This window comes from Biomphalaria glabrata, chromosome 12 (genome assembly GCF_947242115.1).
Source record: "Biomphalaria glabrata chromosome 12, xgBioGlab47.1, whole genome shotgun sequence".
NCBI classification, from domain to species: Eukaryota; Metazoa; Mollusca; class Gastropoda; family Planorbidae; genus Biomphalaria; species Biomphalaria glabrata.
This window is the reverse complement of record NC_074722.1, coordinates 12,107,417-12,121,426: the sequence shown is the minus strand read 5'-3', so window position 1 is coordinate 12,121,426 and position 14,010 is coordinate 12,107,417. Positions and strand designations below refer to the sequence as shown.

The 14,010-nt window shown below is 29.7% G+C and overlaps 1 protein-coding gene across 1 annotated transcript; it reads left to right on the top strand.

The window, feature by feature from the left end:
* Positions 1-364: 364 nt before the first annotated feature.
* Positions 365-12,882, top strand: LOC106056159 (uncharacterized). Its single transcript, XM_013212763.2, has 6 exons — positions 365-452; positions 1,255-1,354; positions 1,635-1,766; positions 2,115-2,258; positions 3,233-3,295; positions 7,852-12,882. Exons 2-6 carry the CDS (start codon positions 1,346-1,348, stop codon positions 8,716-8,718), a joined length of 1,215 nt encoding a protein of 404 aa, XP_013068217.1. The 5' UTR covers positions 365-452; positions 1,255-1,345; the 3' UTR covers positions 8,719-12,882.
* The last annotated feature ends 1,128 nt before the right edge of the window (positions 12,883-14,010 follow it).

Here is a 14,010-nt window from a genome sequence, read left to right as displayed (position 1 = left end):
TGAAACTTTATGGCTATATCGCAGGGACTTTCCTTCAGGGAACAGCACCAGGAAAAGAAGAAGAAGAAGGACAAACGGAGAAGGCGATGGATGGGAAGACAGCATAAAAGAATTGACGAGGCCTGTCATTGAAAGAGTTTCTACAAAACAAAAGACACAAAATAATGGAGAAAGACGGTTGACAGATCATGTGTGGTACCCCAACGGCTCATCAGACTAAAAACTAGGGGATGGGTGAAAGGGAAGGGGAATACTTTGTTGATATTTTAATAAGCTCTTCAATATGGGCATTACGTCCATTGACGATTTCCGGACGACCATGTTAATTATTAATGGAGTTGTTTTGAAAGCTATCACCGTAATTCCATATAACCACGTGACAACGATAGCGTCTCTAGCAATACAAAATGGTGAATTTGTTTACTACACAAATGGGCACGCCTATCCTTAATGTAAACCTTACATAGAGTCTAGTTTCTCCACTTTTTACTATGATGTATTCTTTAAAAAAACAAAAACTTTAAAATACCAATCAATTACATTTCTGTAGAAAGTAATTATTTTCTGTTTTAAAAGGAACGTCTGTAAATCATAGTAAAGTACTTGCAGGCCTAGGCTAGACCGTCACTAGCTGAGACGGCCTGGCTAGACTACTACTAGTCACTAGGCCGTGACTAGGGCCTAGTGGCTAAGTACTAAAATAGGGCCCTAGATCTAATCTATATTTAATATATAAAAATATTCATAATAAATTATAATAAAAATAAACTAGATCTAAGTGGTATATAATAGCCTGGGGCCTGGGGTAGATATCTGGTCCAATCTGGATTAAACATTTTGTTTGTTGCTTTTCAAATAATTGTAGCCTGATCAATCATCAAGTCCATTCTTAATGAAGTCATTCATATTGAATTTATTGATGAATAAGCATTCAGAATTTATATTCTGTATTCTCAAGTTAACATTCTGTAAGGCAGCTAAGCTCAGACCACTTTCTATAGAGAAGAATATAATATCCTGCTATACTTTTTCATCAACAAAAAGCTGGTTAGAAATTGGAAATTATTCTTGAAACAAGCTTGATAATATAAAAATCCTACATGATTTATAAGAACACTTGCAATGCATTACTATAATGCTCATACATATATTAAGGATATATGATAACAAGATGAAGTATTCACTTTTAAAATATATTTTACTTCCCTACTCTTTACTGCCAATGTTAAACACTTTTTCAATAATATTTTTCAGTAACATTTTTGTCCTTTGATGACAATTATAAATCTCACCAAAATCAAATTAATCATTGGAAAATGAGATTTACAGCCTGACTTTTGTAAATATGTCTAGTGTAAGTTTTTTTTTCTCAATATATTTAAATATTTTTAATATTAAAGGAATGTTTAGCTGTACATAGATTGACTAATTAAGTATCTCATTGTTACTTGAATGAAACTATTCTAAAAATTGAAACAGGTCTTCAGATATCTTAAAAACAGAACATAAACCATAGAGAAATTTTCTTTTTAAAAAGCAACAAAAAGACTGTATTTCTTGAATTTTGGCCATTTTAATACTTTTAAGTATGTAAACAGTTTTTTTTATGAAACTGTTTTTTTTTTCCTTTACAGATTGGAAATCAGACTGGAATTAAAACTAACTCCAGTGGGGAGGAGTTTCCCATAGCTGCCATAGTATGTCTTGCAGTTGGTGCTTATGTTGCAATAGTGATCATTATAATTGTTATTAGATATGTTCTTTTGGTATGTTATCTTTTCATATGTCTCTTTTATTTACTAGTTTTATATCATTGGTAAGGTACGTTAATTTGTGTCTATTTTTTAAATAATGTAAATATCTTATAAAAAAAAAACAGAATACCCGATTAGTTTGGCCTTGAGCTTCAATACAAATTATGTTCTAATGCAGTTCTATATCATCCTAGTTCGTTACATACAATTAGTAAATAGATCTTTCTGGCCTGCTCACTTATAAATTTTAATTCGTAAAAATAGCATATTGCTACCTATTTCTAATAGTGCAAGTTCTTACTTATTTATTTGCTTATAATTTTTCAAAAAAATTCAGTTGATTGTTTTTTTTTCCTACAGAAAAAAGGAACTTGTCAATCTGAATGCTGTCAAGGTCAAGACTGTTGTACTTGTAATGTTTGTGTTCGATTAAATGCTGCTTGCCCTTGTTGTTGCACATCCAATGCTGACAGTTGTCTGAGTAAACTATGTGGTCAAAGAAAGGTGTTTGAAATGTTGTTAATCAAAACTATGTGATTGTTCTTAAAATATGGAAATAACTTATCTTAATTAATGTTACATTCCCAAACAATTCTTTTTTAAGCAAAAAAGTTAGTAAAGTTCCTCTTTCAAATCCATAGGGCAGATGATATACAGGTCATCTGTTTCTGTGGCTTATGGTTAACAATGGTGTCATGTGGCCAGCACAATGACCAACTGCCTTTACTTTTCCCCAACTAATGTCAGGTGCCCATTAGAGCTGGGTGGACTCAGAGGCGTCCAAAGATCCTGAAATTAAAAATTCCAGTCTTCACCAAGATTCATAAGCTAAGCACTTAACTGCTCAACCACCATACCTCTCCTTCTTTTTTACAAGATATAAAACTTGATGTATCTTATAAATGACAGAGATATTCCTTCAAAAAAGAAGGTAACTTACAAGTAGGCCTATCCATATGTTAATCTAGTCATGTTAATTAGAAGAATGCAAACTCAAGCCATTGGTTTTCCTGGCTGATTCAGGCTACCCCTTCCATGCCTTTTATAAAACTTAAAACTTTTATTTAGTTACCTTGACCAAAAAAAGTATAGGAATTAACAAAAAAATGTTGAAAAAAATAATGTTATTCTTTTATTAATTTAAATTCTGACAAGTATTGTTAATTAAAATGGACTCTCCTTTCTCTCTCTCTTTTTTTTTATAAAGTACTGTAGCCAGAGGTGTATCATGTTAATTTCTTTACCTTTTAATTGTTCAAAACCTCCAGCTCAGTAGCCATATTCATTTCATTATTCTCTGTACAAGGATGTCATCATTTTTAAAATGTCAACAACATTATTAATTTCTTTGAGCATTATTCATTTCTTTGAGTATTAATCATTTCAAAGAAATTAGGCTTTTAACTTGATCCATTTGCATTTGCTTTTTTCTAAATTCCAAAACTTAAAATATAGTTTTTTAAATATTTCTTTTTCAGAGGACTAACTGCATTGACATTTTATTTTGCAACTGCTGTGGTTGTACTGATGGCTGTTGCGATGTAAGTTACATTTTGTTAAAAATCAGAACTTTGTTTATTAAGAAATTTTGTATTCTATTTAAACATTGTTTTCATACCTACATCCTTTTTTTTTTTTTTTTTTTTCAAATCTTTCATTGCCAGTTTAGAGCTCATAAGTTTCTTGTTTAATGTTTGTTGTCCTTTTATTTTTAATTGTTCTAAATCAGTATTTTAGATTTCAATCTAATGTTTACCTGACTATGTAAAGGTTTATTGTTTTTTAGATTTTTAAGTTTTTAATTTATGTTCAGAGTCTATGATTTTTGTTATTTATTCTTTTTCTCATTCACCAGTAGATCATAAATACTTGTACCTTATGTGTAGATTTCTTAAATGTTTTCTATGTCTAAATTGGTTATGTTAAAAATGTGGATCTTTTTTAAACAAAGCTGGGTATATTTAATAAATCTGGCTTTCATAGAGTATGCTAAAAGCTTAAGGTGCTGTAAGTGAAGTTCAGTCCCACAAGCAGTGAAACAGAGATGTCACAAAACTAGTGAGAAAGCACACAATGAGTGCTATTTTTTTAAAGTAATTTTTTGTTTGTTTGATGATGTGGCAGTATTTGTAACAAGATACATTAAGCAGCATAACTGTTATTGAAATAAAAGTTGCCTTTCTGCGAATATAAATAATATGTTAATAATGTATTTGCTTTGCTACTACATTAATGATCAAGCTAAAAAATTTTTATTGCAAATTACTTGTAGCAAGATTATAATTAGGCCTGTGCTATAGTCTATTTTTAAAAGTTTAATTTTATATTTTCATAGATGTTTTTTTTTTATCAGTCTTAACAAATCCATTTTGTAATCGCTGGTTGTTGGCTTATTTTTTCATTTATTAATATTGACAGTTATTTCAACCTACACATCTTAGTTAACCATAACAAAATAACTTCACAACTATATCATTGTCTTGAACACTTTAAAACATACTTGGGATTAAATCCTTCAAAGGCCATTCATTAGGGAAAAAAACATGATAAATATTGTTTGGTAAGAAGACAGAACTAAGTGATTCTAACTCTTCCAATTTGCTTTGGTGGCTGTTTGGTTAATTGACTGACTACATTGTTTTTACTCACAACTAATATGAATTTAAGTTTTTTTATTTTGAATTTTTTAAAAATAGTGTTTATAAAAGATATGAATGTAAAAAAAAATATTGCACACTTTTTAAAGTTCTTATTATTCTTGTCAAAATACACTTCTAGTAAGAAATTTTCTTTTATTTATTTATGTATTTATTTATTTATTTTAAAGCAGAAAAACTAAACTTAAAATATTCTTGAACTTATTAACCTTACCTTTTCTAAAACAAAGAAAATATGTAAGATCATATTATTTCTGTATCTGTTTACAAACATGATATAGCCTACATGGAGCAGCAACATGCAATTTATTTTCACTTTTGTCTGTGCTCATTTACGTTTGTTTTATACTAATATTATATAATTTTTTTTATTTTCCAAATTCCTGTTGATCCACCTACAGAGCTGCTTTGAAAAATATGGTCGTCAGTCTAGTAGTATCCCCACAAGTAGCATAATTCCATAATGTGTCTGGACCTCTGTAATTAATAATTTTATTTGTATATGTGTGTGTTTAAGTAAGTATTGGAACACAAATGCCTTAATTGTAGCCAACCCTTAACCAGGAATAATAATTTAGTACTTCTAGGCCTAGCTCTACTAACACTATAACAACCCCCTTAGTGTATTTCATACAATAGCATGTCTAAACAACTAACATGCATGCAGAAGTAGCCAATCAACTATTAGAGAGTTTCTCTCCTTGAATAAAGTTGTTTTAGTTGGACTTTTTAATTATTATTTAACTAAGTGGAAACAAACAAATATAGTATATTATAATAAGATTCTACTACTTCCAAGTTCTGCGTCTTCATCTCAGATTATCTTTGAAAAGTTACATATTATATACATTTATCCCCATTTTCATAATTAGCATTTTGTAAATATAAATATATACATTTTACTCCTACATACTATGGCAAATTAGTTCCAGATAAGTGGTTGTATTTGTTATAGTAATATGCTTTCATGTTGTCTTCTTTCTTTCTTCCATTCTCAACACAGCAACTCAATGAAGAAACTGTAACTTATTGTTTAGAAACTTACAGCAATCAACTTTATTAATAAGCTACAATTTTAAGCCTTTGTCTTTACTTTTCATGTTTCTAACATATTGCTCATCAAAATAGCAACAACCAATCACTAACAAACTATGATATCAAGTCTAATTATAGTCCAGCCAATAGTATGTCATAAGTGGTCCTCCTTACAGGTCACAATAAGGTCATACTGTAAACTCAAACAAACACACCTGTATGTCTGTCATAAATACTGTTACAGTATTTAATTGAGGCTAATATTTTACCAGGATGCTATGTGGCAATCACAACGCTCAATCACTTTTACTTCCTTAAATATTTCTAGTCATTGAGGTTGATGGGTTGGGGCTAGAACTGAAAAATATCCTTTTAAATATTTAGTGGTTTACATATAAAAAAAAGAGTATATATTGATACTTTAGTTGTTTCTGAAATTTCAATGTAAATAAATTACATTGTTTATTTTATTTAGACAGGATTGTTCTCATCTAACTTCTCAAACACTTTATTAATTTGGCATACACTGAGAGATTGATAATATAGGTGGTAGGATACAGACACTAATATAAGAAGTTTAGTAAATTGTTACTGTTAGGCTACATACACTAAGAGAAGCAATATATTGGTTGATATTTATTTACATTTTAATACATCTATAATGATTATGATTTTAAGTCAGTCATAGACTTGACCTACTAAATCCTTTTGTCTCCGATTGCCCGCAATATGTGGTTCTCCATCAGACTCTGTTCTGGGCAATTCCCATGACTATCCTGCCCTCTCTGCTTCTTGTTCAACTTATTTCCTCCATATTTGTTTTTGTCTTCCAGTGTGTGGCTGCCTGGTCATGTATTATGCCATCTGGACTGTTGTTCAGACTTCTCAATGGTCCTGGGCTCATGCCCTCCCTGCTGCAATTCCCCATCCTCCTGGAGGTTTGGACTAGGAAGTAAATTATCTTCAACTCTGAAGCAACATCAGAAAAAAAAAGTAAAATAAACAAACTTTTCTCTTCCCTGTGGGTTCCAGTCCAGAGTCTGCTTTGCAATATATCTGTTGTTCTTTGAATTGTTTGTCCAATCCAGTCCCAATTTTTTATATATTTTTGCTCCATTGGTGTTTTCTTGGTCAGTCAGAGAAATAAAATATATCTTTTTTGTGAATAGACTGATGAAAAGATTGCATTTCAAAAGAAGCATCTCAAAATGAAATGTGGAATTAATAGTTGTGTAAAATTAATTGCTAATATTGTTTAAAATCCTTTCCAACATAAATTATAATATTACCTACAATAGATATGTAAAAATTAATTATATTGATGTACTCATGATTTATTGATGTATACAATACTTCAGTTGTTAACATGCTATTTTGTGTGTGCCAATGATTTGCTGAAAACATTGAAAATAAATGGAAACACTTTATAAACAAATTCTTGAAGTTTATCTACAGGAAACGTGGTCTGTGAAAATCCATATTTTGTTTTACCAAACTCAAAATACTCTCACTATCATCCATTTGTTTCAAATAAAGTATATTCTTTGCATGTTTACATCTCATAAAAAGTATTATACCCCAACATAAAGAAGCATTCTTGTTTATTTCTTTTTCAAAAATGTCTTATATAGAACTGCCAAATATACCCTCCCCATATATCTTTTATTTCTATAGTACTTTTGTTCTTAAGAAACAGATGCTAGTGCTAGTTAAAACTTTAAACTTAGTTCTTGCATTTCATATTTCTCTGTATAGAGCATGAAAAAATTGTATAATTAGAATAGTGAAAAATATGCTTTGAAAAAAGGTTAATGCTTCTAGATTTTTTAAAGACTTTTTTTTATTATTATTATTTCATATTCTAGTTCTAGTTCATTGTTGTTGGCAGGACTAATAAATTCTTTTGAACAGTTTATTTAGATTCAGATATAGATTTAGATATTAATAGTTTCTCCTAAATATAATGTAGACTATTCAAAATATGCATTTAAAGCTTAAACTTACAAAACAAAGGCAGTGTCAGTGTTGCCTGTTTGGAATGTGTTTCATAACGTTTGTTGTGCGTGTACTATCGCTAGCTGATGGTCAAATAAAAGTTTTATTTTTAATTTATGAAGAAAATCTTTTAATAATTTTTGTTGAAACAATTAGCTACCCTTAATTTGAAAAAAAAAATCTATTATCTAACTGCTCATCAATGTTCTGGTAGATAAGAATGTGCTGTTGTTGTTTTTTTTCTTCAATAAATTTTGAAAAGCAGATGTTTTGAAAGTTTGTTTATATATTTCAATATATAGTTTCTTTCAATATTTGATATGTGTATACATTTTTCACTTTTATGTAATTCTATACGGATACTACTATTGTTTAAGACATATTTAATATTCCTTTTTTTTCATTTACAGTGTCCATCTTGTGGAACCATATGCTGCAGAGAAACGAATTGCTGTAGAGAAATTACATGTTGTAGAGAAATAAAGTTTTGTAACACAACTGACAAACATTTTCACACTTGTTTTGATTGCTGGGATGATGAGGTAGAGAGTAACACTTGTACTTGTTTCTGCTTGGCTGTCAAACTGAGAAGTCCTCGCCAGAGTGCAAGCATAAAAAGAAGCAATTCTGTGCCTCATGAGCTCTACTATAACACACATGTTGGGAAGCAAGGGACCGACCTAAGACATACTGAGGACTTTCAAGAAACAGAAAACGCTTACACTTTGAAAAATGCCATGTCAGATGGTCATTCTGTGCGCAAGCGTTCAAAGTCACACAGCCCACATTTCAGCCAATCACATGTGATTGACAATAACATAAATCCTCTATCACCAACTGAAGAGGACATTAAAAACAGTAACTCATATTCTTCATCAAAGATGAAAACAAGAGTTGGTTTTAATAACAATGCAACAAATGAAACTCTAAAAAGAAAATCCTTGTCCAGCCAACTCTCTAGCAGTTTATCAGATGTGTCAAATCAGGATCTTTCTTCTAGTGGTGGGCTTTTAATCAAGCCCAGCAGAGGCATCCCTGATATAAACTCTAAAGGAAAATCCATGTCTCGTGCAAGAAGGTCAGTGAAGCCAGGTCAGAGATCTCAGAGGTTTCCAAACAAAATATTGGTAACGTCAGAATCCTTGAATGCAGTCAAATCCTTGAAGTCATCCTCTGATTCAGAAGACATTTTATTCCAAAAATCAATAACATCTAAGACATTACCTCAGCCAACAAGTCTGCGATCTCTTCCAGAATTGCGACAATCAAATACTTAGCAGTTGTTTTTTATTTTGGCTTTTTACTTTTAGATCCCGTTTATAGCAACAAAAAAAAAATATAATTGAACAGGCTACCCAATATTTTTATAAGGATATATTTATAATCTTTTTATAAAAACAAAACCTGCAATTTGTTTTTAATTAATTCTGTTTCAATGGCAAATGAAAATACATTTTTCATTTATTAAATAAGCCATATCAGTCACTATTATCTATGTTTAGTATTTTTGTTTTTGGTGCTTATTATAAATGTCATCTTAAATGCCATTATTAATGGCAACCTAGTCAAGTACAACAGTTTGTTGTAAAAAGAATAGTTCAGAATTTAGATATATTTTTTCTGCAGAAGGTATGGGTATAAGTGTGGAACTATCTTCTTAGTAGTCTAATGTAACTTTGAAAATAGTGTAGTTTTATAGATTTATTTATACATTTCCATTACCATATTAAGGCTTCATCATCATTATCAGTCCCTTGATTTGTGTCCTAGCTGTGACAGTTTCCATAACCAAATCCCTCCACTCCTCCTTAGCATCAGTCCTTGGCAGAATATGAAGAGAGTCGGGTTAATTTTTTTTAAGGCTTACAACAACAAGAAAATCTATTTCCCTTCCACACATTGTCTTCCATTCTGAAACTGTTACAATGTATACATTGGACCTATTTAATGTGTCTGGTTGATATGGCTAATGTCACTTCTTTCCTCCAGTTTAAATTAACACAAATTTTGTTTTTTAAATATCCATATTTGAACTCCCTCCTTTTTATTACTATATTCTTAAAATGCCATCCCAATTTCTGTGTCTTTTTAAGGTTATATTATTTTTACAACATATTTTAACTGCCCTTTTTGTTTTGTATTATCTTCCATTAATAATTTATTTAAATAATAAAGTGATAGTGACAGTTTAGCAATACCTCACTAACCATCCTAAACTTGATATTTAAAGGTTTTATATTTACCTTTTTTTTTTTTTTTTTGAAGTTTTCATATTTATTGGCTTTATTTTGTTTTCAAGTTGTACTTGTAGTTGTGATGTTTACTGTATCATAAAACACCTTTTTATAAAAGCATTTTTTGGAATCAAAATTTTTAAAACTCTCATTGCACCATAGATAGGTAGCATTCTAGTGTGGAATTATCATTTAGAGCTGTGCAAGATTTAATCACATTTCAATTGTTGACCCTTTTTAAATGATTCAAATTTGATTGTTATAAAATAGTTTTATTTTGATTTATTTTTTTTTATTCATGCCAGAAGTACTTGCCAGTTATATTATCTTACATTTTACACTAAGATAAAACTGTGATAATAATTATAGGATAAAATCATATATTACTTTTATAGAATACACATTCAAACTAAGTTATCATAGATTATTTACATGGTGTTATAAAAAACCTTCTAAAATTAAACTATGATAAAGAATTGATTGTTAATATTTAAATATTGGCAATGATATGTCATATTAAGTTTCATTACTAAATTGCAAATTATTTCTGAGGTGAATAATATAATATAAATATATATAGGCCTAATATAAATATGTAATATAAATATATAGCCTATATATAGGGCCTATATCTTTATAAGCATTTGAAAAAAAAAACATACATAAATTAATAGACCTTTATACAAGTCCATTATTTTAATAGTAATTTAAATTGTAATATGATAACTCAATTGATCTTATTTGATTGCCACATTAAATATTATACTTTTAAAAATTTATTTTACTGTTTACGGGTATGAACAGGAAAAAAAACATAACATATCCTGAATAATTTTATATTCTTTTGACCTATCCTGAATAATTTTATATTCTTTTGACCTATCCTGAATTATTTTATATTCTGACCTATCCTGATTCGAATTATTCCAACTTTTTTAAAATGAGCAATCTACTTTTCTTGTTTCTCAACATCTGAGATCCATGATTCTACTAGTTTTCAAAAATAATATCTAAAAATTGATGTGTCTTTTTTTTTTATTTTATGTTACAATTTCAATTTTTAATAATTTTTTTTTTTGGTGCTTACCTATAATCAATACCGTCCATATCAAAATTGTTATAGATCTATAAGTTAACCCAATGTTTTTTTTACTTGCCAAGAGAAAATGCATGCATGTTTTATAACCTATATTATATTTATTCATTTTATATTCAGTCATAGACTAATGCTCATTTTGATGAGGGATGCCTTTTGTTGGAACAAAATTTCATTTTCAGTTTTATATATTTTTTTTTGCAGACTATATAAATAAATCTGACATGTTTATAGAATGTGTAGCGCAAAAAATCAAATAAATTTTTACAACTAAAATTAATTGAGAGTTTATTTCCATGTGCTTCATGCAGATATTAAATAGAAACATCACCAGGTACATTTTGTAACCTCAATTTTTTTTTATATAAAAAACTACTGCTGGGACAGAATTCTAACAAAAATTTATTTTCTCAATTTTAAATCTTTTTGCAATATATGTAGAAGTAATTGTTACTTTTAGATCAATGTCACATATTTCTTACTTTAGTTTCATTTCATTGGCAGCCATAGGCCTACTATATATGGAAAACATATAATAGGCTTAATTCAGTGTATTTACAGCATTTCTTGTTTCTTTACAATGTAATACTTTTTAAAATTATTTAATTTCTTTTTATTGTAGATGATTTGAAATTTGCTATATCTAATTTGTGTGTGTGTGTGTAGACTGTGATAAATGCAGACGTTTTATATTTCCTCAGCTTTACATTTCATTTAACTATTAACTCTTTCTCACCGTAATTATTTTCCACATTCCTATGAAATTATTCATTTTGCTCATTTGTGTTTCAATAACTTTTTTGTATGTAATCAGGAAATGTTATATTGGGTATATAATTATAGAAGAATGCATGTTCTGTTTATATAACACAAATTACAGTATATAAAACCAAAATTTCATTTCATTTTATGGTGTCGAATCAACGTTGGTATCGTCAGCTAGGAGAGAAAGAGTTAAACATTCTATTTCCTCCTCAACATTACTGGTAATCACATAGTGTTAAAATTTAAAGGGGAAAAAAAATGTCATTTCAGCTAGAATTAAATTTTGAATGGTGTTAAAAAAAAAAAATTTCATATGGGAAAATTTGTCCTTGAAGAAAGCACTATAAATGTCTTGAAAGTAAAACAGCAGTTATATGTGTCATACCCATGACAAGTAATATAGAAAAGGTTTTCTTTTTAAATCAATTTCCCTCTTTATGAAGCTGATGGTGCTCTTGGATATGATGGGATCACATTCATGTGTGATCTTCATTGAAAAAAAAATTGGCAGTATGGGTATCGAACCCATGAAATTTGCATGGTTAGTGTGACACTTAATTAACTTTGTCAGTTTTGGAAATTTCCAGTCATCGACCCTCTAAAATTTTCCTTAATACAGGTTTGTTTTTTTTAACCATGAAGAGTGTATAAGCTAATATTTTGATTGTTCCTATAACTCTGATTCATCTTTCCTTTAAGATTTTCTTTGTTTGAAGTGAGTAATAAAACATGGCATTGGATGTGTTTGCTACTCTGTAGCTTTAAGAAAATACAATCTAGTTGATAATCTAAATCTTTGAAAATGTCTAGTTCTATACTAATACAATCACAATGATTTGGTTTCTAGATTAAATTACAAGGAGTTCAAGTTTATGAGGCATGATGTTGTTTTCTAGTAGACTTGTTAACAAGTAAAGATACTGTATAGTAGTGTATAGTAATGTGGTTAGTGCTGGACATTTAATTCAACTTATTTTAAATGACTATTTGTGATTTCAATTTTGTATGTAGAACATTATAAACTGCATGATTGGAGATTACTTTTAATTTACTCAATTTTCTAATCATCAAACAGGGTGAGGTGGAGTGTTCAGCTCTGAATAGGGTTAAGTCAAAATATTGCCACCTAGTAACATTCCCCATACCTGAAGGTTTCTAGGGCAATTAAAATACATTTAACTTCTTTCAAGAGGATCAATGTATAAACTGCAGTTACCTCCTCTAACAAATGCTATAGAATGGCTAGACCAGATCTTAACATTTTATTCTTTGATATAATGCATACAATATATTTACTTGTATTTCTTCTGTTAGTTATGCTTCTAATAAACAAACTTTCTAAAACATGTGAGTAGTTTATTTCATTCACTGTCTCAATTTCTGATACACTGATAGATTACACTGTCTCAATTTCTGATACACTGATAGATTACACTGTCTCAATTCCTATGATGCACTGATGGATTGCACTGTCTCAATTCCTATGATACACTGATGAACTACAGGTACTCATTTCTTAGGATACAACTAAGAGTTTCTACTAGAAAGTGTTTATTCTAATCTATTTGTAGAAAGTAATTTAAATAGCTAGATGAGTTAGTGTTATTTAAATATTTGAGGCAGACATAGAAAGTGATGGGAAGACAATATTAATGTCATTGAAAGAGACTATCCAAGCTAAAGACAGGAATGGAAAAGATGGTCAAACAGATCATGTGTGGTGCCCCAACAGTTCCACAAAGTGTAGGAGCAGTTAGACAAGTAAATTCTTTGGTAACTGATAGACAAGTGACAAAACTGTTTTTTTCCAAAAGGATTGAAAGTTAAATCTTGTGTGTTTTTGTTTTGTTCTTTGGGTAGCATGTCATTCAGACATTCACTAACAGTTTCAAATACCTGCTTAAATGCCCAACATTCAAAATAAAGGATTAACTTTTAAATTTTACTACTGACATTTAAAACAAAATCTTTCAGTTATGCAAAGGAAATTTCAAAAATGAAAAACATTTTTTCAAAGCAATGTTGGAATATATGTCTTTAATGTTTTTATTGAAGTCAACATTAAACTACCCAAATGCATATGATGACACGAGAACAACTATGATGTATGGACAGAGTTTACAAATCATATTTTGATGTCTACAACATCATACCCTAGCGTTTGCACAGTATTCATTGACACATCTAGTAAAAAAAACACACCATTGGTAATTGTCACTTTATGCCTGGAGCGTGTTAATGAATTATTGTCTATAATAAGTTACTTATCACTAACAAAAGGGTAAAGGCGATATCATTAACCTTAGCTAACTAACATGGGAATAGCAGAAGTCATTAAGTAAAAATCAGAAGCCAGTGACCGTTAGGCAGCTTGCAGCACACAGTGCTACAACCTGGCAGATTCCTGCAACATTGCTAATCCCAAACTGTATTAGCACCTGTTGTTCCTTTGGACACATCAGCTGCATGGATGG